The sequence below is a fragment of the Phaethon aethereus genome (genome assembly GCF_964289735.1).
Source record: "Phaethon aethereus genome assembly, chromosome: 4".
NCBI lineage: Eukaryota > Metazoa > Chordata > Aves > Phaethontiformes > Phaethontidae > Phaethon > Phaethon aethereus.
In genome coordinates, this window is record NC_138578.1 from 70452033 (window position 1) to 70479800 (window position 27768).

Consider the following 27768-nt stretch of genomic DNA (forward strand, 5'->3'; position numbering starts at 1 on the left):
TTTTTTACACGTTTTCAGTAATTTCAGCTGTTAATTACCATGACTGGGTAGAGGCTTCTACAACTGCATGTTTACGATCACGCGTAAACAAGTATCAGCCTACGCAATTTGGCAAATAACTCGGGGGGCTATCACAGGAAACAGTTGTAAGATTCTTTTTTTTGACTGTACTTGAGCATGTACTGAATTTCTTGTTATTTCAAGTACTCTATCATATAGTATATTTTGACTTGTTACAGGTCTTCAATAGGTAACAGTTACCAGCACATAGCAGTGGAGCATTCAGAACTATAAATACTTGAAAACTGATGAATCATCTTCCACTTCATATGAGTCATAAGCATCTTAGTGGGTTTTGCAAGTTAACAAGTTTTGGATTTGTATAATCGTAACTAAAAATGAAGTTGTTGTCTGTTTATAACCTCAAAGCCAGCATTTTTTTCACCAGGGAAACTTGCTGTTATAGAAGACGTTACATCTTTCTTTTCAAGTATTTGCTGAAACTTCAGAGTTTATCTGAGCTTTTTTTTCCATCAGGAAAAGGGGAACAAACAATTCAGCAGAGAAATTTGAGGTACTGATGTATTGTCGTAGGTTTTGTTAAGAAATCCTAAGAAATAAATCAGTTAGAAATACTGTAGACCTAAACAGCTTGACGGACTGACTGTTGAAGCATCAATGTGCTTAAGTGATTCAAAAAACCTTTTTGGCCTTGATGAAAGATGGTGCCCCCTGAGAGGCTTTTCTGGTGTGGACTGGCTCCCAGTTGAACAACTTTGATCTGCCAGTGGGCCCTGGGATGCTTCTGCATTGCCTCCTGACCAGCAAAGCCACAGACCCATGTCTTTCCAAACATACAAGCTGCATTTCGTGAAACCACAGCTTTGTAGTTTGTAACCAGGTAGGGAGCATGGTTTTGATTGTTGCACTTGGCTTTTCGTGAGCTTGATTCTGTGTAGTATCCCGTTTCAGCAGAGATTGGTGTGTCTCGTTTGAATCTGTGCCATAAGCAGATGTATTTTGTTGGGTTGGAACTGGTGATACAAGAGGTAGGTCACGCATTTGAACAAGTTAGAGGTGTCCTTAGGTTTAAAAGGGTAGTAGGCATTTCTTTTCCCATAACTGTGCAAGTTAATCATGTCTAATTGAGAAGCCTTCCAAGTCGGTATTTCCTAGATTATTGGTGTTGTCAGTGTACTTTAACTTCATATCAACTTCAGAAATTATTATATGATTCCCAGCAATTCTGGTACACAATAACATCCTTGTGAATAAGGACAAAATTGCTGCTTATTTTTTCCAGTGAACAAAATTGGTCCACTCCATAAATCACAAGAAATGTCACCAAGAATTGTAATTGTAAATTCTTTGCAACAGAAACGGCAGAGTGCCCAGAAGCTGAAACATTCACGTTCCTCATTGCTACTGTATTAAATAAATAGCAATGATGAATGCTTGGGAAACTTGGCATCGGCTTGGGGAAAAGAATGACTGCACATGGATTTGCTTTATTTCTTCCTGAATTGTCTCTGAATAAAAAAGAATGTAAAAGTACTGGAAACTATTATTCTTTTCTATCATGCTGTAGCTGCATCTGTGCTTGGCTGCTCTCAGTTAAAACTGGGAGTTCCTCACTAACCCACCCAGATTTGCCCAGATGTGTCCAGACTACTTATGCTCAATGCACATAGGCACAAGTGCATACACACATCTCTTCAGAGGACTTAGTCCAAACTGTCCTCCCTTACTAGGGTTTGCTTTTATTTGAGCTTTACAACCAGAAACCATCTAGCACTTTTTTCCCATGTTTGCTCTGAGAGCCGTCTATGAACCTTTTTCCCTCTAATAGAAACATTGATCCCTTACCCTGTTTTAATACAAAACCCACCAGCTGATGTAACACCAAGATTTTTTAATCACAACCATCAAGCCAGAATTGAAAAAAATAAGGGAAATTCCCTGGTATGTCAAATTACATGGGAAGCATCTGTTGCAGAAGTCTCCATCTTCTTATGGACCCATCAGAAAACTCTTCATCCCTCATAGCCATTAAAAATGTTTCTTGGTTAAGTGTATGTGTGGCCACATGTATTTGCAGGATGGATTAATTAATCATAATGGAAAATACTTGACATCTTGTAGAGGTTTTGACAGTGTAGCAGTTGCAGTTTTGGAACATTTGGACCCTGTGAGCACAATGTGAAATGTTAATAACATCAGTGCAGCTCTATTTTAAATGTGGCTCTGAAATAAATTCTATTATGGAAGCTGTGGAAACTGTCAAAATGAGTATATTTCCTAATTTAAAGAAATAAAGAATGCTAAAGCTCATCCCAGAGCTGCTTTCCACGTTCTGCAGCATCACGGTGCATGTCTCCGGTGTGGAAGTCCAGCTTGGCAGGGTGCAGGGGCGGCGTCTTTTGAAGCCTGTCCTAAAATTTGCTGGTGAACCTGATGCTGTGGGAAAAGCTTTTGCCAACACAAGGCATTTCTTCCCTGGGTGACTTTGCACTTTTCTTTAACACGTTTCTTGTAGATGCTTACAGTGGAATGGTGTGCATCGTCTCGAGAATTAAGGATATTGCTCCAGATTTCGTTTTAGTTACTCATTTTATGTTTTGGTCGAGGGAGGTGTGAAAGCGGGATTTCAGTCTCCAGTAAATAACGACGTGGCAAACAGTTGTGTGATTCGGACTTCACGTTATTTGAAGTGATGCACTTCAGGCTTCATGAAATCGTTTTATCCTTCTCATAAAAAAGCAAATTGTAATTAGCAATTACAGTAGTTATCAACAGGAATAGTACATCAAATGTTATGATCTAAAATACATACTAGCCCATTTTAATGAGTCAGACTAGCAAAGACAAGACAGTTCCATGTTACAGCTTTTCAAGAATCTCTTTGTTGTGTTCTGCTCTGGCAGATAAGTATTCAGATTTTGTGATTGCTTTTAACAAAGTTGATTTATCTGCAGGTGCTAAATATAAATTCAAAATGTGCAAGACTTCACAAGTATCAGTGTTACAATCCCCTGTTTGACCAAAGTTTTCTGATGGATGGGTTTGTTTTATCTGGCTATTCCAATTACATTAACTTTCCTAGATCATGATCAAATAGTTTTTTCAGTGTTTGGACAAAAAATAAATTAAAAAAAATTTTAGATTGATAAAAAGTTTTTAAGCCTTTTAAGCTTAAATTCAGAGAGATGCTGAAATTAAGAAATAGTTAAAATGTTTGAACTTTTGACATTTAAAAATTACATATTTTAAGAACATTATTATAGGAGTGCGGTGCAAATTTGTAAGCAGTTCAGCGAACGTAGAGTTCTTTCTCCCCTAAAATAATAACTTTGTGTAGTTATCATCATATTAATTATTTTTATATAGCGAATACACAGACCTTGTTTTATTATTAAATTGTTATGGAAGAAGTTTAATGTAGTAGTAACTTTGAAATCTACCATGCTAATGGTATTAAAGATGAATTTACCAGTTGTACATTTTTCATATCAATATGGTCATATTTGTTCTGTAGGAGGAAGTCCAGGCATAAAACCATTAAGAAGTACTGGTTTTGATGGTTTCCCATTTTTTTCAGTGGTTTTAAATTACAAACACATCATAGCTGATAAATAGTACAATATCAACTCTCATGGTTTTATTTTTGGTGTTCATATTTACTAGGAGAACATATTTTATGGTCGGAGTTCTTCAGTGCATTACCAAGAAACTCAGAAGCCACTCTTTGTTTTCCAGGGCTTAGTTATTGAACGCCTCGGACGCAGGCCTCTTCTCATTGGGGGTTTTGGGTTGATGGTTGTCTTCTTCGCAGTACTTACCGTCTCTCTGACTTTACAGGTAACACAACAGTCACTACATATTTTTACTCTTTTTTTTTTCCTATTTTAAACACCGGGTGCTCCATATCTGTTTGCCTTGGCCTTCCTACATAAGCCAATCCTTTCAATCAGTTTGAAATAAGGATTTGAAGGTCTCTTTTTGTTTCTTTGTGTATTTATTATCTGTGATTTTTTAATATTGGTACATATAATATACTTACCATGAATGTCTTTTATCTACCCAGAAAACCGTGCATTGGCTTCCTTACCTCAGCATATTTTGTATCCTTGCAATCATTGCATCGTTCTGCATTGGACCAGGTATGTCTATATTTTTTCATGTTTCTTTGTACATCGAAGCACAGGTATTTTTGCACTGGCACTATGTTAACAAATTGCCTGTAGGGAACTTCACTTTACCCTTATCTGATGACCACGAGGGATCTAAGGCAGTAAAAGGTGATAGCAAGACAAAGTGATAGCAATATTCTCATTAAAAACACATGTATACACACATTCCCACTAAGCTGTCAGCGTAATTAAGAACTAGTGCCTAAATTGCAATCAGTACCAAATTAAAATGTTGGCTATTATTGTAGGATTGCTATGATTTTGTAAATCTATAATCAATGCTTGTGTTAGCAGTTCAGTGCTGGTAGGATATAAGTTGGACACTGGTGGAGGAAGGGGACAGTTGTGTGTGGTTCCTTTCTTCCCTTCCTTTCCAAAAACAGAGAAGTGCTGTGCAAGAGGGTTTACACGTACTCTCTCTAGGCAGATGACGGAAAGGGTAGATGTCCTGATGGTGGAGCTGCATCTTTCTGGCAGTTCTCTACTGACTGCATACATTTCTGATCCGATGCCCTCAGGTAACTGCTTTTGTAGATTGTAATTTCCCCAGCCCAGTTTTGATTAATTAGAGATGGATACAACTTTATAGAAAATCCAGTATTCCCAGGTTGTAATTTTTGTATTTTATGTTTAAGGTGTAATAAAGCCAGACATTTCTCAGAAGTGTAGAATGAAAGGATAAGAGCAACAGTCAAGTCTCAGCAAGGGCAGTTCTGACTGGATAGAAGAGAAAAAATTTTACACTGAGAGTGGTTAAGCACTGGAAGACGTTGCCCAGAGAGGCCTTTAAATCTCCATCCTTGGAGGTATTCACAACTCAGCTGGACAAGTTCACGAGCAACTGGCCCTGCTTTGACCAGAGGCTGAACTCCAGAAGTCCCTTCCAACCTAATTTATCCTGTGATTCTAATTGCATCATGCCTTTGGAAAATGCATTTTAACAGATATGCATAATATGCAAACACTTTCCTGAGTGTAGTATTTCTCTAAACAGCGTTGCTCTAGCCTTTGGATACTTGATCAGAATCAGATCCTGAAGTCATTAAATAATGAAATGTTAACAAAATTTATTTGCACATAGATAAAGAGGAATTTAATTCAAATTCCATACACTGACTGAATAAGATGTCAAAACAGTGCTTAAATTTTCAAGTAGTCTGTTACAAACTGTTCTCCACAAAAGTGGGAAAAATCAGCTTCTTTTTAGGAGTTTTTTCACAGGTGTTCTGCTGTAAAGGTGAAGGCAAGACTTCTGCTCCCCTGAGTTCTCAGGTTTTTTCATGCACCATTTATTGCCTCTTTTTCTTTATAAAGAGTTTGACATTAAACATTAATCAACTGTTTATACATCTTCACCACTGAAGTGATCTAATTAATTGATTGTGGTTTATTTGGGGAAAGAAAGAGTTGCTGATGTTGTGTGTGACTAGTGAAATGTGGCTTCAATGCTGTGTATCCTCTTTTGGAAGAGCTGAGGAAAAATTATTCTGCTTTAGAGGAAAATTGGGAGATCAAAATATTCCTTTTCTCCTTGCTTCTGGGAAAATAGTTTGCCACTAATCGCTGTGCTTATTGCTTTTGCATATGGTAGCTGACTGGAAGGAAGGAGTCAAACAGGCTTGACTAGGGTCATTAACGCACCTAATTCTGGACTGTAGGTGGCTTATGAAGACTGTTCTCCTTCCTCACCTCCAGCTCTTCTTGCAAGGCAAATAGTGCAAAAAATCTTGCAATCCCTTTGTCCTTCTGTAAGGACAAATCTCAGGTTCAGCTAAGTCCCAGTATTGTGGACATATGTTTCTTAGACTGAGATTTTTATTTTTTTTTAAAGAATAATTCTGTGGAATAGAACTGCTCTTGCATTTTGTGTACCTAAGGAAAGTTGAATGTTGACTTGAAACTTCTTGAAAACGTCCCTTCCAGTGTTTTAGGTAGCTCAAAAAATTTAAGTGTGTGCAGCTGCTTGCAACATCTACCCCTTTTTTTTTTCTCTAAAAAACTCTGTTGAAACAAATTGTAGTTTTTTTCCATATTACAGACATGTTCCACCAATTGGGAGAACTTGCAGATCAATATGTTCTTACATGTTGTATTTTCAGCTTATTAATATTAACCCTCTACGTTTCTCTTCACCTCACCATTCTTCAGAATGGATTCTTGTTTTTTTCACTTAGCTTCTTTCCTTTTACTGATGCTATTCAGGATTTTCTATTGTACTTTGCACTCTCTTTGGAGCAGTGTCTGCAGATACATGCAAGACAAACAGCTTTTGTTTGATATTACTTACTTGCTTTCTACAGAAATCCTTTAAAATTAAATCTTCTTTTGTGTTTTTCATTGTGCTCATTGCTTTTAATGCCAAAAAACATTAATACTGTACTATTAGCTACCTAGTTGTCCTCTCCACCTTTCATGTGTGTGTGTGTGTGTGTGTGTTCAAACATTTGTAATACCTGACAATAGTGGGAATATCTCAGTAGCATTGAACATCGCTTTGCTTTTTATGAAAATGTTGTTAATTGACACTTCAGCTGTTGAGAAGTTGCAAAGAATCATATTCTGGTTCCTCTGTAAATCAATAGCAATATTTTAGCTGACTTCAGTGGGGCCAGATTTATCTTCAGTGAAACTTTTCTGTCCTGTTTGGTGGGGCTTAGGAGATCTAAACTACTTGTTTATCTCGTAGCTGGGAGCAGTTCTCTTTCAGAATATAAAAGCAACTTCCATTATTAGCCATGTTTTAAGGTGGGTGAGTGAGAGCATATATCTTTTTTTCTGAACACAGAAATTATTACCAAAAAATGAGACTTCCCCTGCTTTTTGTATCACAGGGCACAACTTCAATATTTGAGTGCAATTGCTGTGCCAAGTTTTACCCTCACCCCCCAGTACAGGAAAGACATCAATTAACTGTGGCAAGTCCACTGGAGAGTCACCAAGTCAGGGACAGGAGCCCTGTGAGAAGGGGCTGGGTGAGCTGCCCTTGTTCAGCCTGGAGAAGAGACAGCTTTGGGGGCACCTAAGAACAGCCTCAGTAATTATGAGGAAGGCGTTGCGATGACGGAGCCAGGCTCCTGGTTGTTGTTGTGTCATGGGAACTCTTCAGCGACACAAGGCATATGTTGAAGCAAGAAAGATGCAGAGTGACTATAAAGAAAAGTTTTTTGCTTATTGATGGTTGAGCAGGCTACCAAGGATTTTGAGTCTTAATTAGTACACAAAGATCGAGGTTGAATAGTTTGTACTCCTGCCTTTTTATTTCAGAACTCTGTAGTCCAGTGGGAAATCTGTATTTCTGGGTCTTCCTAGATAGGGCAAGTGCTACTCGCTAGGAATTACCGACTGATTAAAAATTAGCTTTGTTGTGTTCAAAACTACACTGTGACAGTTATACTAAGATACTTTATATGTGACAGGGCATATACATATATATATATCATACATATACTAAGGAACTAATTTTCTTCTCAGGGAAGTATGCAATGCCAGTCATGGTACGCAAAACCATGATTTCTTTTAATGGGAAAGTCTTGGCTGAAAATTAACCTTATCTTTCATTTTCTACTAAGGTTAGAGTTTTAGCAAGAGGAAGTAAGTAGGAAAGAACACTTTTTTGAACACATCTCCAATGCAGTGGCTGTTAAGAGTGTCTAGAGAAAAGTACGAACAAGGCAAGCAGGTGAGACACTTTTCCAGCTTAGGGTCTTCCTGAGACATAGCTTCCAAGATTTTCATAGTCTTTGAGGAATTTCTTCATTCTCTGTCTGAAACTGTGCAAAATTTTAGCATCCAAAGAAATCTACATATCTACTGCCTCTCATGTGCATGAAGATGTCCTTTGGTTTGCTTTGTGTGATGCCCTTTAGGTGTTGCACTGGAAGAAGTGGAACAATTGATCCTCTTCCTCCTTCTTCAAGTTTCCTGTGATCTTGTAGACTTTTACCTTACCACCTCAGTTTTTTCCAGAATGAATGGCTATTTCTTATTCCGTTCTTCTCGGTGATATTTTATGACACCCCTTTAGCAGGAAAATTTCACACTTCAGTATCTAGTATTCTTTTGCAGCAGTCTGGTAGTTTGATAAAACAAGGCTGAGGTTTAGGAATCTCTCCCACCTTTCTGGTCAGTAGAAGGGTTTTTCTCCAAGAAAATTAATGCATACTCTTTATTGTTAAGCTGCAGATTTTTTATGTCTTTAGCCTTTTGTTGAAGACTGAGTGTCATTTGTCTGTATTGGTTAAAAAGGTACCATTGTCATGGTATTACTAACGCTTAGTATCTTATTTAATTCATTCTGTAGTTATTTAGAGCATTTCAGCATTCTTCAGAGTAAATCCCACATGGTTTGTAATGATACTGTAGGTACAGATCTTCATCTAGGATGAATTCTGTTTATGTTCATTGAGTTATTGGTACTTGGAAGAATTGTCCCATCTGAAAATAGTAAATAATGCGAGGAATTGAGTTTATAAAAATACTGCTATAACTTTCTAGAGCTTAAAATTGCCTTTAAAAATACAATATTTTCTCTCTTGCTAGAACATCTGATACTTTCTTGATAGCTTAGACGTTGTGTGGTCTCCCACTTTCTGATAGCATATGGATGAGTCCCATCTGCTCCTTTACAGCTAGGATCAGCTGTTACTATAAACTCTGTGGTTTTTTGTTTCATTTTCTGAACTCAGCTTTTCAGCTTGCAGATGTTTTTCAGGCATATTGCTAGGGACTGAAACAGTAATGCTACCAACAGGTACATTCAGTCATGCATGTGATTTAGTACTTCAGCATTTTTATCAAAATACAAACAGCAGAAAGCTTTCATGCATTTACTAAAAATTAAAGGGACCCTTATATTCAAGATAGTCAATCTATGATCTGAAAAGAAAATACCTTTCAAAATAACTTATTGTTTTATAGATTAAGGAGCCACACTGTTCCAGACACTTGCTTCATGTGTGCCCACTCGTTAATTATACACAAGTGAAGGTATTTTGTTGCAGAGAAACATACTGTTTTCCAATATTAATTTTGATTACGGGAACACGTTAGTAAATTTTAAGTTTACAGTTTTCACTTCAAGGAAAAGGCAGAAGCTCCATGGAGATGTTTTTCTTGGTCACACATTTGACCTGAAATAAATACATGATACATTATGACTGAAGAATTGTCATCCAGCAAAGAGTAAATAGAAAGGACTGAGGGGATTGAGTCTGGCTCCTAAGGAGACAACAAGTAAAAAATAAAAAATCAATAGAGAAAACAAAACAAAGAGAAGTAGTAAGAGAACATTTTTGGTATCTCCACAAAGCAGTTGTGCTGTTCAGGTTAGGCGGCACAAGCAAATGTATTGATTTGGAACGCCTTTACTGAGTGGACAAATGGTGTGCAGCTCCTTGGAAATTTGGGCAGTGATAGATGGGCTTAGGTACATGCAAAACGTCTTCCTTCCTTAACCTTGTCCTAGATAGTGTTTAAGGAAAAAGGAAAAGCTAAAATCAGTTCTCCCTGCTTTCTCAGTTAAACCTGTGTGGCTGCCTCTTCGTGGACGCTGAAGCATGTTGAACTATGCTTACAGAATCTATGTTTCTTTCAGGAACACCACGCAAAGATCTGACTTAAACAGAAAAAGTGTAGGTTCAGCTTATTTTTATCTGTTTACTTAAATTCCCAGTTCATCCATTGTGCCTTTGCAACAGTTGCTGTGCAAAGAAGTGATTTTTTTATTTTGGTGGGTGAGTTGAAAAATATCTATATGCATGTTTGTATGTGTGTTGAGTGACTGGAGATAGTTTTATAAAGTTACTGGAGACTGAACCCTTTTGTCTACTAGTCAAATAGTTTAAAAAAAAAAGAAAAAAAAAAACCAAAGAACGAACAACAACAAAACCAATTGACACAGAATGTGTCCAGTCCAGGGACAGTATCCATATTTGCCTGCAGGGATGTGACCCCACCTGCCAGAGAGGCTGTCATGTGTTCTGGGATGAGAGTCTTTCAGTCTTTGTTTTTGATGCTGTTCCAATTTGTATAAAACACTTAAATGTTTATTCTCTGAGCTAGAGAATGGCTTTTCTTCCACATGTGAAGAGATTCACCCCACATGGTGAAAAAACCAACCACTTAACTGGGGATAACAGCAATATTGGCATGGAATTCCAGATAACCTTCCCAATGGAAATAAGCATGACAAAGATACAGTGAGACCCTGAGAACTTTGGAAATTTAGCATAAAGCATTTCCATGCATTATCTTTGTATGAAGAGATTTATTAATATTTCTTCCTTAGAAGAATATTCTGTTTAAGTGTAACATCCTTCTCTCTAGTTTTGATAAATGGAGGAGGCAATGCTTCAGAGACAGGAAAGGAAACCATGGTGAGGGAGGTTAGGTATGATGCCTGTCTTATACTAAAGAAAAGGGTGGGAGGAGGTGGACTGTTTTAATAATATACTTGGCTTTGAAGTAATCTTTCCTTTATCACCTTTAAGAAATTGAAAAACTATTGTGCCTTTTGAATCAAACCTTTGCATATTTGGTGGCTCTGGAAACAGAGTGAACTGGAGCACTGTGCTTAGTTTATTATTGGGAACAAGGAGAAATAACCCAAGACCCTGTTGTTGCAGTAAGACCTCTAAAAGGTGTTCGTGTAGCACAAGTGCGTTGCCCTTCCTTTGACCGCTGTAGCTGGGAAGAAGGTCAGTCACACGTGTGCCCAGGCAGGCATGAAGTAATGTTCACTCTTCCGGGCAACATTCCCCAGGAATTCCTTGGAGTCCTCTGAAAGGAAAAAAAATCAGCTTTTATTACAACACGCAGTAATTCTAGGGGAAGTTCCAGAAATCTGAGGAGTTGCTTTTATATCCTTTGCTTGATTATCATAACTCAAGCCATTTTTGTGCAGGAAATTTGTGTTATTTTGGTAGCACTTCCAAGTTTGAGATTGGTGTTTTGTTTGAAATCTCACTTCATCTTTCACAGTTTGCCCGTTTCTAATAATAGGACATGTATAACTTCAGGCAGTTGGAGAGAAAAAGGCTTAGAAACTCAGGAAAGGAGTGAGGATTTAAGGATGTCTGAAAATGCCAGTTAGCTAAGGGAGAATATAAGAATGATATCTGTAAGTGTCACGTGAAAAACTTCTCCGTAGCTGTTTGTATTTTATCTAAATCATTTGAAAGGTTGTTCTACATTAACAGTCTCTATGCACATTCTTTTACATATTTTCTTAGACACCTAATGCATCGTATTGTCATACGTTGTCTCTCTGTATTGTAATGTGAAAAATGCTCATTGTGTTGTCATGTGTCATGTCATCATTTTTGAGATGAAGACTTAGAGCTGAATGTTAGAGCACAAAACTGCTCATGCAGCAGTTTGCCAGGAAGGCTGCAAAGAAGGGCTACTGTGAAGGTGAAGATAGATTTTTTATATGAAAAGATACAGAATACAGAAAGATACAGAATATGTTTTGTGTCTAACAAAAAAAGACTGAGAACAGGTTTTCTGTTTCTAAGTACATGGGCAGAAGAGAGAATAACACTGAGAAGAGAGAATAAACTGAAAGTAAATGTTGGTGCAGAAAATCACAACAAAACCCCAAACCTAGGTGCTATGTAGCTGTGAATGAATTTAGAATAGAAATTGGAAGAAAACTCCTGGCCACTAGAGGAGCTGAGTTCTGTGTCAGCTTCTCAATGGAAACAGCAAAAATAGAAACTAAACACACAGATTTTATAAATTTCTAAGAGGACCGTATGAAATACTGCCTGAAACATCTGAGAATTGGATTTGAACCAGATGATCCAATATGATCCTAGGTTCCTTTATCTCCAAGTCCTATGTTCTTCCTTTATCTCTAAGTGAGATTCGTGATCCTCTGTATGAAGTCTTACTTTCTTTCCATTTGTCAAAAAGCCCATGTGTCTGTGAAGATAGGCGTATTCTTGGAGAGGATTTTCTAGCTGGTCATTACAAAGAGCATATAGCCCATGACTATTAATAACATTAATAGCTGCTATTTTTAAATCAGTGACACTACAGTGAGAAGAAAGCAGGAGACTCTGGTTAATCCTTAGATAGTGGCCTCAGGGCATCTGACTTCACTGTCTTACACTGTGTAATGTCTTAGAAGTAGTTATTCTGGTCCTAAGTCCTGTAGGTATTTCTGTGGATGAGTGGCACTTCCCTTCAGAAGAAGTCCCGCTGACGTCAATGGAGTTTGTGTAAGGTGGAATTTAGTGTGAATAGGATCAAACGTGGATCAGTGTGATTTTGCTTGAATGCCTACTTTTAAAATAAGTTCCTATTCAGTATGCACAAGGATGACAAAATCAGATCAGTGGTATGTTTCCAGTCACACTCTCATCACAGAAAAGGGAATAGATAAAAATCACTCTCTAATGGAATTTGAAAAAATAGTAATTTTACAGTAGTGAGATCTTAATTTTTCGACTGTTTCTTTTTGTAACGATTGCATTTTCAGACACAGCTAAGAAACATTAACAAATCAGACCATTTCAGAAAAATGTTTCACTTACTTTTTGTTTCTTTTTTGAGAGTTTTGTCTTATAATTGAGTTTTATAATACTTGTCATGGTTTATGGAGTGTGAGTGAAGTTCTTCCTATCACAGCTGAATACAAACACAATAGAAACATGATAATGGTATATTTGGCATGTGTTAAATTGACATTATGAAGTAAACAAAAGAAAACTCTGAGGAAATCATTGCTGTGCCCTGAGGTGTATCAAAGATATTTTGATATTTAAAGTTTAAATCAGCCTGTGCTCTTACTCTGAATGCCAACGTGCAGCTTTATTGACAGCAGAGCAGTTGTCATAAAAGGGTCACTTTGAAAGTCATGAGGTTTGTTCAATCTGAAATACCATCAGGGAAGAAAAAAAAGTCTTCTCTTGGATGTGAAACACAAACAAAGGTGTGATAGCACACATGTAGACATAGAAGTACTGAAATGAAAGGCCGCATCAGTATTATTGCCTGAAATAGGCATTCACGGGAGCTTTGTGTGATGTTGTGTTAGCTCCTCCACTTACAGTGGGAGGAAAGAATTTCTAATGCTCGTGGTCTCCCACAGAGGCGTTCTTTTAGTACACCTTCTTTTAGTATACTTTGAGAAAGAGTTTGGAGCTTGCTTGAGTGGAAAAAAACCTTTTCTTTTTCCTAGAAAAGTGTATCGTGTTAAAAAGAAACAAATAAACCTGCGTTGCTATGTATTTAATTAAAAAGTGGTAGATTTGAAAGTTTAGGTTAATTTGCAAAATGTCTTTTATTCTGTAAACTAGAAGCCTTTACAGCCTTTCCAGCAGGTAGCTATCCTTTGATAATGTCAAATAGTTCCTGCATCAGAAAAGAAGGGTATTTGTGCAGAAATAACCTTTAGTTTTCCTGGGTATTAAGAGGTTTTGTTTGTTGACAGTTGTAAGGCTTTTGCAGGCACAACGGTAGATTTAACACATGCTGCACTAAAAGCAGGTAAATATTCCAAACGTGAGTTACAATTCAGTTCAGGAACTCATAATAATCTGGAGATAGGTACTTATTACGCAGTGTGTACCAGTCTCAGTTGAAGATTTGATGAGGGATCTCTGGCCCCATCCCCTGTCCCGTTTTGCCACTCCATTGCTACAGGCTGCCGTCCATCCAACACAAGTAGCCTTAGGGTTGGCGTTTTAGCCTCCCAGCTGCCAGCCATCATCGCCCATCACATTAATGCCATTGCTTTAATTTATGTGGGCTGTGAAGCACAGCAGCGGGAGCCCTGACTTACTTTCCCTTTTCTGGTTTTCTCTAGCAATGAAAAAAGCTCCTGCCTACACTTGGGGCCAGGAGTATTTTCAATGACTTCTACTAAGTCAAAGAGATGAAAGGATGGGAAGTTTAAGGTCTTCACGTGAGAATTTCTCTTTTGGTTGCCTTTCAGTGAACAAACTGAGTTTTTTGGCTGTTAAGAAATAAAACTAGAATTGCTTCCAATCTGGCCGCATCTTCACTGATTTGTGGGGGGGGGAAAGATAACATGCCCCTTGTATATATTAAATACATACAGTCTCATTCAACATATATTTTGCGATTAATACCTGGTTTATGTTTTGTTTGAATACTTCTCTCTTTAAAGAGCAGCATAGAGTAAATGTGTAGCTTTTAACAGTTCTGTGACAGAAGTGATTTCCATCATTTGTAATTAGTGGAAGGTCTGAAGAAAAATTAACACCTAGTATGTGAAAGGTAGCTGTATCTGTTGGATATAGGAACTGCTGGAGAAGACACATGGAGTTCTTAGCAGCAGGAAAACTTATGAACTTTACCCCTTTAACAATAGATTTTACAAATTATCTTAATTGAATCTTTCAAAATGTGAATGCTTTAACACTTGGGAACACTCCTCTTACCTGAACTAGCATGTTTTCCTGAATGATCTTTAATTACTTGCTGATGGCTCACAGCTCCAACACTTCAGAAATTTACTGCTGGAAAAATGCACCCATGTGTTTTAGAGCTTCATGTGACAATGAAAACTTGATTTATTCCAAAGCTGTGTAAGTGACATAGGTACATTATTCAGATTAATGGGGACTGGATAGAGAAAGCCTAGTAAAAAAATACACTGTTTCTACTGTGAATTAGTGTAAAATATTTATACTTACAAAAGTCCAAACTAATAAATACATAGAACAGTAACTGTAGAGCTAGTGAATGTAAGACAATAAAAATATTTTATTTTCCTTGTGCCTAGACACAATGCATAGCAAAGAAAAGTTCTAAGTTCATCTCATCTATTTTTGGCTAAGCTCATTTAAATGCAAATGTTTACTAGTTTTACATTGCAGTGAAAATTGTTGCAGGGTGTAGACAGTGTTTTTTGATAGCCAGCCTAGAAACTTAGAAAGCTAAATAGACAGCAGTAAGTGACCTTCAGGGGAAAAATTAGGTCAAAAGGACAATTGCATGAACAAGGGTAGTCTGATGGTGTCAGTTTGACCAAGTAAGCAGTTATTTCCTTCGAATCTCCAGATGTTGTCTGTCCTACTCTGGAAACTTCACTCTTTTGGTAACACTCAGCTATGGCTTTGGTGACTTCTTTCTGAATTTCATCAGAAAGAAGGTTTGTATCTTTCATCGCAGCAAGTCTTTCTTCAGGCTGGTACTTCTAGTCAAAGGGCACCTTCTGGCTCTCTCTTCATTTTCCGTTCTGTTTGGTAGCAAACAGATACTGCTTTTGCTATATCTATTTTGGTTATCGGCCACAGTAAGGAAAAGAAACTATTGTTGTTGTCGTGCATTCTTTAATTAGTTCTACATCTACTGCTCTCCATACCCTGTCTACTGTCCTGGAGCAGCAGCCAAATTCTTTAATCGCTGGCATTTGAGGCCCCGTATCCTAAAGACTTAAACAGTTTCCAGAAATCATTAACAGTGAAGACGTGGTCTGTTACCCATTTTAAACAGGAGGACAGGGAGAAACTCTTCTGTCCCAGCTTCTCTGAAAATTTGGTCCACTATTTTTACTCTTGGGTCCTTCAGGATGGATGCAGCTATACAATTACATAATTGTGCACTGCTACTGTGATTAATTTCTTTGCTAAAATATTTCATGAGGAAAGCCTGACATGCCACACTGAGTTTTCAAGACTGTTTTAGCTTACCTAGGTTCAGAACCAGCAGCGTTTTGTGCTAATGGGTTGTCAACCTGAATTCCTGACGGCGAAATCATGTCTGATGGTTTTATATTTCTTTCAGTAGTTTGTTGTAGAAGTAATAAGCCTAGACTAGGTTGGGGTTTTTCTGTTTTCAGTCCTGTCATAGTGATGTGGCTGGATGAATATTTCACTTACGTAGGACTGAACACACTGGTGAGTCTTTAATTCAGGTATTTCCATGATACGGCATTCTGTATAGTGGATGAAAATGGAAGGGACGCTTCTTTTATTAAAGTGCTTTTATTAAAGTAAAAACTCTCTCATCATTGATCTCGTCATTGAAATAATTGTTTTTGATAATGTACTATTAACAGAAGTGATGTTAATCTGTATCTGATCATCATTGTTACTTATGAAATTATATCATAAAGGCCCTTATTCATAACTCAGTAAGCAGTTTTTTTCTTTATGTTCAGATAGAAGAACAGAAAATCAGGCTACAATTAGGGTTCTGATATGATAAAGCGAGTCTGAAAATATAGCAGAAATGTTTAAAAATTTACATATAGTTAAAAGTTGTGTGTACTTTTTAATTGTATTTTATTTTTCAGTATTTATGTAGAATTATAATGGTGAAGCAAAAAGAAATATTGTTAAATACCACAGTAGACATTTAATATTGATGTTCAGTTTTTACCAAAAAAAAGGCCAGCAATAAAAAAAAAATCACAAAATACTTCACCAGATTGAAAGTGTTACCAAAACACCAAAAAAGCCATATATTTAGTTTGTACAGCAGTTGGCAGAATGGCCTATGTCTCGGCTGCTGGTTTCTATTACAATAAAAAAAGCAAAAAAGGAAAAGCTGTTAAAAATTGACGATATTACTCAAGCTTCCAGGAAACAGCTGTATTTAAAAGGAATTATTATAACTCATGTAAAGAACAGTATCTTAAAAGTACTGAAATTACTGGAGTTCATCAGTTATGTAGTAAGTATTTTGCCTTCATTAAACAAATTTACAGACAAAAATTATTCAGTTAGTGAATGACTGCTCATGAAATTCTGCTTGAGAGAATTTTGCCTTATGGAACTAAAGATTATAGGAAAATGCACTAATTATTATTCAAGAGGGGGAAAATTTCACTGAAGAAGAAATTATCAGGTGGTTCAGATAAAGGTGTTCTTATGTCTTTTACATTACAAAATTACATGGAATATCTGCTTTAGAAATAGTTACCAAAGTGGACATAGAAAGAATATTGTGTGGTTTCCCCATTAGCTAATAGCCTTGGTTTTGCATGCCAACCATTTTAGTGTAAATTACCTGAGAACCAAGAATTAACATTTTAACTAATGTTACAGCAAAGTATATCAGTATTTTTGTTCTGCATCATTGCTTAGTTTATTCGTTTACCCTGAACGATGTGGCTTACCTTGCACCAACGAAGTTCAGAATACTCCAGAACAGGCTTTCTATATGCTGTTAGAGTAACAGGTTTTAGAGGTGCTAAACCAAAGGCCTGTTAATCACTGCAAAAACCCTTTCCACACAATATTGTATTAAAAACTGGACTGTTAATAACTATAGGTACTAATTATTATATTTTTGGGGGTTTGACAGGTTTTGTATTATTTATATTTTCTAATTTGGTGTTCTGGTTTGCACTTTTGGTTTGCCATAGATTTAAATGTTCTTTATTCATAGATGCCATAGACTTAGCTTTAGATGTTCTTTATTCATGTGGCCTTTCATCTAAGGCAGAAAAGACCATGCTTTTCAAATGGTAGAAATTAATGTGGTTAATGAACTATATTGTTTTATACAAGCAAAATGCCTGTTTTGCTTAGTTCTGCGGTAGATGAGATCAACAGTTCTCCCATGGAGAAGAACTGGAGAGTGATAGCAGAGTCTGTAGCTTGAAGCTGTGACTCGGTACACTGCTATCACGTGTTCTGCTCCCAGTTCTCTCAACAGGATTATCTGGGCAATACAGCCATCATATCTGACTATGTAATGTTATTATTTGGTGGGATATTATTCTGTCAAATGCAATGCACAAGTTAAAATAATCCAAGGGGTTACAGAACACCTCCTTTAAAGACTGAGATATTCGGCAAAATTCTTATTCTAGCTGTAGACCGATAGAGATGGAGGAAACTCAGTGGTTGCATTACATCCTTCACTGGCAGTACTCCTGCAGTATATTTTCCCATGGGATTTGGTGGAGACTTTTGGGGGTTTTGGTTGGTTGAGACTTTTTGGTTGATTGGTTGGTTGGGTTTTTTATAGCTAAGGTTTGGGTAGAGAGTAACAGCCTTTTGCTCTCTCACTGAAGAATATTGGGTTGTTTTTCCAGCAGTTTTCTTCCAGGTTCTTTGTCTTGCTTCCATTGCTTCTCTCCCACAGCTGCCTTCTAGAGTTGTCTTTTGCCCCTTGAATTGCAAATACTGAAGCCTTTCACTGACACAGTACTTCATGTCCCAACCCTATTAGGATAGTTCAGTCTTCTCTGCATCCCTTGCCTTGCAAGTCAAAAGCTGTTTTGCTTGATCTTGGCTAGAGCTGCACAGACTTTTTTTTTCCAAAATAGAGAACATTTATTGCAGAAGTACTTGTCTGTTTTCTCAAAACATCTCACTTTGACGACTCCTTCTCTCAAAGCATGGAGTTGGAAAGTCTGCAAGCTCTTGCTCTAATCAGGGCTCTCAGAATTTCCAGGCTCCTCCTGTATGGGCAGATTTTGGAGTGCTGAGTTGTGCAGGAGGCCATTAGGCTGCGTGGCCACGGGTGGTCCTCCTGGTGGGGCTGGAAACCCTATGGCTGGCCATGGAGCCAGTGCCTGAACACACAGTTTTGTCTTGAGTGGGTATTGAAAGATGAGCAGCTGGGTCAGGGAGTGAGTTCCTTTCTCTTTACTGGTTCTTAGGGCACAAAGTTTCCATCACCTTTAGAGGTGATTTACCGATGTAATAAACCTCCCTGATTTGTATTAGGCATTCATTCTTTTAACAGTCTCATTTCATAAATCATATATATTGCAATGACTTCAACTCCCAGTTAGGTACTTGATAAAAACAGAATAAGGATCTCAGTATTTTCCTTCCTTTTTCATGTTTTCTGTATTCAGATTTTTGCACTGAATCACATGACTTCTGCTAAGCAGTACTTCTTTGTAACTGCTCACTGAACAAAACAGTAAATATATGTACTTAATTTTTCATAAAAAAGCAATGTTGATACTTGTGCAAATTTAAATATGTATTTGAAAATCTGGAGCACGTATGCCAAGAATATTATTTCTGTTCTAGCATTCTGGAGCACAAGTCTTATGAGGAGCGGCTGAGGGAACTGGGGTTGTTTAGTCTGGAGAAGAGGAGGCTGAAGGGAGACCTTATCGCTCTCTACAACTACCTGAAAGGGGGTTGTGGCGATGAGGGTGTTGGTCTCTTCTCCCAAGTAACTAGTGATAGGACAAGAGGAAATGGCCTCAAGTTGCGCCAGGGGCGGTTTAGATTGGATATTAGGAAAAATTTCTTCACTGAGAGGGTGGTCAGGCATTGGAACAGGCTGCCCAGGGAGGTGGTGGAGTCGCCATCCCTGGAAGTGTTCAAAAAACGTGTGGATGTGGCGCTTCAGGACATGGTTTAGGGGACATGGTGGTTCTGGATTAATGGTTGGACTTGATGATCTTAAAGGTCCTTTCCAACCTAGTGATTCTGTGATTCTGTGATTCCAATTTCATGCATAAGAGACTATGGGGTTAAGATTCTGGATGTTTACCAACAAATTACATTGATTCTAAGTGTAACTGGACTAATTACAGAGGGAAGTGAATAAAACACACAGATATAGAAGTATTGTTGCATGTGTAATTGTGTCATGCAGGCTTAATCTAGTTTCATTAAACAGCCCATTGATATTCAAGTCCTGCAATAAGAGATTTGTAGTTTCCAATCGAAGTAGCATGCTAACAGGTATAACAATCTGTCTTTAATGGCACTGCAGTGTGTTAAGAGCTTGTTCCATTATGTTCACTGCAATCCTGAAAAGACCGAAGTATTAGAAATTAATCAGTATAATTATTGTGGTCAGTGCATTACCTCTTGAAATTCATGTTCAGAAGCCACCTTGCTGAAAAACTCCTACAGGAAAATCTAATATACACTTTTGTTTTTATGATCAGAGCTAAAACAAAGCTGTTTCACTGAAAATTGTGTGGAAAGCCATCTAGGGAAAATGCTAATGCCAGGTTCATCCCCCGTGAGACAGGACATCGGTTAGCTTTTTGGTGAAATTATTTCACCCATATTCAAACAGATATTAAAGTTGCAAAACCCATGACAAAATATTTAAAGACTGTTTCAAAAAATACAATGGTTTGGTTGGATTGCTTTTGGCTGTGGTTTCCAAGCATCCATGTTGGAGTGTAGGCCAGTAATGGACCCATCTGGCCTTGTGATTATATAGAGGACCTTGCAAGGAGACTGACTCTGTAAGGAATGGTTGGTGAGATGCCATGATATTGTGATCTCTGAACCCCAGATGCAACTGACCTAGTCAAAGCATACTACATCTTCCTTCAGTCCCATGCACCCAGACTTCTCTCTCAAAGAAACCAAGTTCCAGGAGAAAAGGGGTCCTTTGAGCACACCTCTGACACCTTGAAATGACGGAGGATGGATTCCTGGAGCTAAAGGTTCAGCTGATCTCAGGTGCCTTCACTCTTTGTGTCTTAAGGCTTTACATTTTTCCTTCAGCTTGCCCAAATTTCTTTTTCATTTCACTGAGTTGTGGAGTGTGTTCTTCACAGTGGTATGGCTCTTGGCAGGCATTTGCGTCCCCTGCTCTGCATGCTAGTAAAGTCAAGTCTCTGCTCTTCCAGGCATATATCAATATACAGCAATGACCTGGCTTCATTGGGTTTCTCATGTTTGTAGACCTGGCCTGTCTTTCACATAACTTACCCATTGCTTTTCAGGCTGCTTTGTTCCTCCATATGATTTCTCTTAAGTTGTTCCTCTACTGAAGCTGACTTTCTCTGTTTTGTGATGCTATGGAGAAGCTTGTCTAGGCCACGAGAAATTCTGGAGGCCTGTCTGTGCCACCTTTCCCATTCCTCTACAGAACATTTGAAAGAGCTCAGAGCAGCTGCTAATTTCCTGTTTGTTTTTTTAGACTTTGCAAAATACGATTTTTACCATCATTAAATTAATTGATTATTTTTCAAATTAGAGTGACGAGCTTTTGTGGCAAGTGTGACTAATCATAAGTACTAGTGATGATTAATATGTATCTAGAAATTACATTTGAATTTCAAGGAACCTTTTTCCAAGATAGTGCCCATGCATTTTTATTTCCATAACATTTATGCTTTCTGATATGCTTCTGTCCTTTTGTACTTTTTTTTGGTCTTTTTTTTGCCTCTGGCTTTTTTCCTTCCTCTCTTGTACAATGTGTATTTTCCCAAATGGCTTTCAAACAGCATTTTTTATTATACTGACAAGAATAGCAACACCTCTGTAGATTGTCCTACAGCAAAGGCATGACAGAGTAAATGATCATAAGTAAATCATCTTCATGATTTCTGTGTTTCCAGTCCTTCAGTTTCTCTCTTCAAGGGGCAAGGGCCCTGGAAAACCACTGCCTTACATGTCATTTGAGACCTAAAACAGATGCTGGGAGAACAGATGTGATTGTTGTTTTACCTGCCACATCTTAGGATTTGAACCCAAATCCCAAGTATATGATTGAATAGGCACTGGAGGCCACCAAAGCTTGATAGACCGTTTGTTGCTTGAATTTCACAGAGTTATGCATGTTCAGGTGTTTATTCTACATGTTCAAAGTGCTATTGGGAGAGGTCACTTTTTTTGTCACAGAATTCAGATACTACGTATGGCTTGTAGAAAGATACTAAGCTGCAGTTGGATGGCCTAAACTCTGAATATCTCTGTTTCCTACGTTTAAAGTAGGAGTAAATAAATTTATTTGCTCTGTACTTTTTTTGGTGTAATTTATACTGGGGCAGTCTTTGGGACAGAAAGTTCAGTTGAAGCCTTTGCTACCGTTGTAGATATGTTCTCACAAGTCACATTAGCTGATGATGGACAGTGATGCCTACTAACATATATAGCCATTTGCTGCATCATGTTGCCTTTCTTTTATACACATGTTCATGGTCTCTGCATCTGAAGGATCCGGAGTGGAGGAATATCTGATAGTGTGTGTCATCTGCATGACCTGATATGTATTTACAAGTTCCTATCTCATACTGCTTAGAGTTCAGCTTCTGGTGCATGTGTTTAAGTGTAATGCCATTGAGCACACATGACAGTGCGTCGCTATAAAGCGCTTAGAAATGTACTTACAACTGTCCAAGAGTTAGGGTAGTGCAAAAGATAAGCACATAAATCAAGCAGAGACATGCAATGAGAAGATCTGGTGGATGGATAAGTCTTTGGTGGTATTCTTAATTTATATATATTTTTTAAGTCCAGATTGTTATAGAGGTTTTTGAAAGGAAGTGTGTCTATTAATATGTTTTTGATTGTTCACACTAACTTGTTAAAATGCTTAAAACAGAGAAAGGACTTACATAGTACATGTGTACATGGATCTCACCTACAAAGCTAAGCAGGGAGGCAGATAATACTGACGTACACGAGGACCTAGGGGTAGACATTGGTAGCACCAGAATACTGAATTCCTGACTGCTGTTCCTAGATTTACAGTTCTCCAAACTGTGGTGAAATAATTCTGCAAGTAGATGCATGTCTAATGTGCAACGTTAGCTGAAGTATGTAGCAAATCAGCAAATGCAATCTATGTTTTATACTAGAAAAATAGAAATATTTCTATTGAAATATCATATTGGAATGAAGGAAGCCAAAGATCATAAATTGAGACTTTCAACTACTAGACAGCTATTCCCTGGGGGTTATTGTCAGGCCAGCAATATACCAGTAATGTACAAAATAGTCCATTGGCTAAGTGGAAGGAGACAGGAGTGACAAATATGGTATTCAACTGAGCTTGTTATTATGGAGTCCTTGGCTGATGGGAGAAATAGACCTTGCCAGAAGTGCCAGCAGTATATCTTGTAAGGGAATGAATTAAATAAGCATCAATGAAAAGTATGATCATAGAGAAGCAAATGTTTTGCCTTTTTTATTGCTGAAATAAAGTGGGTAGAAATTATTAAAAAATACTGTTTAATCTATTTGGAGCCATCTTTCCAACTGTTAAGGGCTGACGTGGTTTAACCCCAGCCAGGAACCAAGCCCCACACAACCACTCGCTCACTCCCCCCCGAGGGGACGGGGGAGAGAATCGAAAGGGCAAAAGTGAGAAAACTCATGGGTTGAGATAAAGACAGTTTAATAGGTAAAGCAAAAGCTGCGCATGCAAGCAAAGCAAAACAAGGAATTCAATTGCCGCTCCCCATGGGCAGGCGGGTGTTCAGCCATCTCCAAGAAAGCAGAACTCCATCATGCATAATGATGACTTGAGAAGACAAATGCCATCACTTCAAACGTCCCCCTCTTCCTTCTTCTTCCCCCAGCTTTATATGCTGAGCATGATGTCATACGGCATGGAATATCCCTTTGGTCAGTTGGAGTCAGCTGTCCCAGCTGTGTCCCCTCCCAGCTTCTTGTGCACCCCAACCTCCTTGCTGGTGGGCAGTGTGAGAAGCAGAAAAGGCCTTGACTCTATGTAAGCACTGCTCAGCAGTAATAAAAACATCCCTGTGTTATCAACGCTGTTTTCAGCACAAATCCAAAACACAGCCCCCTGCTAGCTACCATGAATAAAATTAACTCTATCCCAGCCAAGACCAGCACAAGGTCTAAAAGTATTTTGGAGTATTTCTGAATTTCAGAATTTCAAGAATTTTAGTAGAAACAATCATTCCAATTTTTAATAAACAGCTTGTGACATGGTACTCTGGAAGCTGTTGTGTAGATTCACTCCTCGTTACCAGCTTGCCATTACTGAAAAGCTGTAAAACAGGAGATGCAGTGGCATGAAAGAGAGAAGTGTCACTTCTCTAAAGTATGATTTTGACAAATCACATTTTACTGGCTGAGAAACCCCTGCGTACACCTGAGCAGAGAGCTGTAGAGCAGTGCTAGTCACTGAGGTGTGCAACACAGAGCATGTTCATCTCTGTAAGTGAAACAGTTGTTGGCAGGGGAAGTTTACTAAAACCGCTGTCTTGTTGGACCCCTTTTCAGGTGGGATTCCATTTGTCCTCACTGGAGAGTTTTTCCAGCAGTCACAGAGGCCGGCCGCATTCATGATAGCTGGGACAGTCAACTGGCTCTCCAATTTCGCAGTTGGACTGCTCTTCCCTTTCATTCAGGTACTCAACATCCTTGATAGTTGATATACTATGATATAGTTGGTATAGTGTGACATATGATGTTTGAATAAAATTTTCAGATAAAGATAAATGTCTTTTTATGGAAGTGAATGAAATTCCCACCATGCTTGTGATACAGTTCAGTTGTGCTACCCACACGTCTCCTTGTTTGAATGTCTTGGAGAAGATTGTCCTGCATTAGAAAAATTATTGTAACTTTGGACAACCCTACATGGCAAATTCCTCACAGAAGTGCTTCAGCAATGCAGTCTGATGGCTGTGTGCAGAGTTCACAGCACCGATGGTGATTTTCACTGCCTTTTTCTTCAGTCTTTAGGCTACTCACCTGCTGGTTTACTCTATGCTTTGAGAATCCTTATTGGTCTCATTGGGGAATAGATGCTCTTTGCTCATCCCTCTGTCTAAGCTTGGCTTCATGGTGCTCTTTTTTTCAATCTCTTCTGTCAGGCTTTTATCATTTTCAGCTGGTTCCTTCTTGCTGCAGCCTCGTTGCTGCATGGATGGATTTGTTCCTGTGCCAGCTTTCCCAGACTCCCATAAGCTTCACTTTTAGTGGATTCCTAAGAACACTTCATCACTGTTGATGTGTCGTTGTCTGACAAAGAGGCTTCAAGCGGCTTCTCATTTGAAAACACACTGAGGTCCTTTTCCTGACCATGAACCTCTCCCAAGGACTGTCCGCACTCCCTGGAACTCACACAGAAGCTGATTCTCTATCTTAGGAGCTGAAGGACAGCTGATCAGTCCCCTGACTGACCGTGTCCAAACTCTTTAAAGAGCCATCCTGCTCTCCTGGTAACGGTTTAAGGGTGAAGCTCACAACCACAGGACAAAATAAAGAAGTCCTAATTGTTTTTTCAAAATGCAGACAAGGATACTAGGGGCAGTGGAAGAGCACAGCGGGGAGCAAGGCCTCCAGGCTACTTGCAGGTCCTCGCACCCAGGAGAGAGATTTTGGATTACCCTTCAAATCATCACATCAGAGATTTGAATAACAGGCAAGGAGGTTTCATTGCTGTTTGTGCTTTCTTACAATGGAAAATTATATGATACTGCAATATCATATGCATAACAGCATTTGCAGATACTGTAAAATTATATCTTACTGTAAGACTTTATGTATTCATTTTCATTTGACAAGTAGAACTGCTTTTACTAAGCAGTACTGTTTAAAATTATCTGTATGAGATAGTTTATGGGAGAACTTGAAAGCCTTATAAAGTCTGATCCTTGATCTGAGTTTGACACAACTTAAAATTTCTTCTAAAAGGAAAAAGTCTCTAGTAGTTTTTATTACTTGGATCACCTTCAAAAGTCAACATGAGTAAAAAGGCTGTCATCCTTCCAAACTCTGTGCTCCTACTAACATTAACTTCAATTAGACTGCTCAAAGCTATAAGAGCTTGTTTTAATGCTTACCGAATCAGTGAGTGTTTTTCACTGCTTTCACGGTGCAGAGTAAGAACTTGCCAGCTTAGACATTTAAAGTGAGATTTTCAAAAGCAGGTAGAGATACAATTCTTTTCCCACTGAGGTTGTTAGAACATCTACCAAATGATAGAAAGAATTAGACAACTCGCTGGTGTTTTTGAAAACCTAACCTTAGTCATCAGCAACAATATGGTCCAGGAGGCAGTCACGAGCTCATCCAGCAAGTGGATGCTTCTGTGTGGTTTAATAACTGTTTCTCCAAGAAGATGGGGACTGACTGTTTAAGCAGTGTTAGACATTGCCTTCCACGCCAGCTGGCCAGGCACTAGTGGTCCCACCGCCTGCCTCTGTGGCAGCTGGGCAGGTGTCAGGGAATGAGGTCTCAAATCTAGGGGCGTATCATCAGAATACTTTCATTTGTTATGGTTTTAAATTATCCAGAGACATTTTTAAGGAATAATCACTTCTCTCCAAAATTGCTTTTTCTGCCTCCTGCACAAAACTGAGGAGTTACCTGAGCTCTGGCTGTCCACCGGACTCTCCCTTCTTGTCTTGCTAATCCCACCTGACAGATCACCGGGTGAGAACTGTTTAAAAAGGCCCTCAGTAAAGGCAAACTACATGTTCTAATTTTTCATATGCATATTAAAGCTTTTTGAGTCATTTAGTATGCAGCCATATGAAGTTTGCTGTAGCCTTGGAGAATTTATCACTTTATGTCATAAGAATTTCCTATTGTGTGATTACAAAATTACCAGTTTAGTTTTAATGAAGGTAAATTATATTTCCACCACGCAGGGTTTTTGGTTTTCTGTTCTTTAAAAACTAATAAAGAGAAACAGCTTAGAGTTTGCACCTAAGGATGAAAGCAGTGTTACTCAGCCTTTGATTTTTAATGCTTTATCACAAGATCAAACTATGTCTCCTCATTCCCTAACTTTCACTTCTTTCCTCTTTCAGTCAACCTTATTCTCAAAATTCAGCTTGTGAGTCACCTGTTTCTTTACAGAAAGGCAATAGCCTCTTCTTATCTCAATTTTGTAAGTCTAAAACAGGAAAAAATATCTTTACAATACCTTCACAGAATGAATGCATAATCCCTTCTGTGCATTTAAATACTAACCTGATTGCTTGAGAAACAGCAGACACTTTTTTGATGATTGGTGTGCTTCTACAAAATTATCCCAAACGTTTGGGAAACAAATATGTTAACTTTAGAGTTACTCAAATAAATCAACCAATAGTTAGTTCTCCAAATGTTAGCAATTAACTCATTTGAATGCCTAGATTTTCTCCCCCCACCTGTCTGTAGGTACATATAATAGAGTAAAACACTGGCTTGCGTCATACATTAAAATGTATGGATGAGATTGAAAAGTTAGTATACAAATCAATTTTTGACAAATTTAAAAAAAAATTTAATATGGCTACTCTTCCAGCCCTCATCACTGCCTCAGAAATTTGTTTGGGTGAAGGATCGGAACTGAGGTTAAAATGACAACTGATACTATATTGAATTCACAAGTACATTTGAGACTATGTGATTACTAGGAGGTGTCTGAGAGTAGGTGTCAAAAATGTGCTGCTTTTAAAAATCTTTTTTAGTGCAAAATACAGTAATTGTGGAAGCCTCATTGCATGGGATCTTAGAACATACAGAGAAATTATAAAAGAACTCTTTTTAGGTCTGAAGGCATTTCAGGCTTGTGTTGAACATAGAGCTTGACCTTGTGAATGTCAAACATGTCACCTTCAGTGACACTCAACAGTATCTCTTTCCCATTGCCGTGACTTGAGAATGAAGGCACGAGGCTTTTCTGAGCAACGAACTGTGAAGAGACCAAGTCAGCTTTGGTAAGCCAGTAGACCAGAGGTGCCTGAAGTGGTTCATAAAGACACGGTGACCCCTCCTTTCAAAGCATTTCAGTGCTCCTGCAGGTGCTGGAACTTGGTCATAATGCTCTGTTATTTGGAGGCCAAATCTCCAAAATTTCATTCCTGCAAAATATCCATCAGTGAGCATTTGGAATAAGTAAAGCACTTCAGCCCTCTGCCCTCTCCTCTGACTTGCATATCTCATGTTTTTGCCTGGCACTTGCATGT

At 38.2% G+C, this 27768-nt stretch overlaps 1 protein-coding gene across 2 annotated transcripts in view; it reads left to right on the forward strand.

The window, feature by feature from the left end:
* The window catches only part of SLC2A9 (solute carrier family 2 member 9), a gene marked incomplete at both ends in the record, with an annotated part of 112427 nt that overhangs the window by 68378 nt on the left and 16281 nt on the right, over positions 1–27768 (forward strand). For both annotated transcript variants that reach the window (XM_081999737.1, XM_081999736.1), the window contains 3 exons: positions 3757–3858; positions 4085–4160; positions 24086–24213. In XM_081999737.1, coding sequence (XP_081855863.1) covers positions 3757–3858; positions 4085–4160; positions 24086–24213 — 306 coding nt within the window. The remainder of the gene's footprint in view (positions 1–3756; positions 3859–4084; positions 4161–24085; positions 24214–27768) is intronic.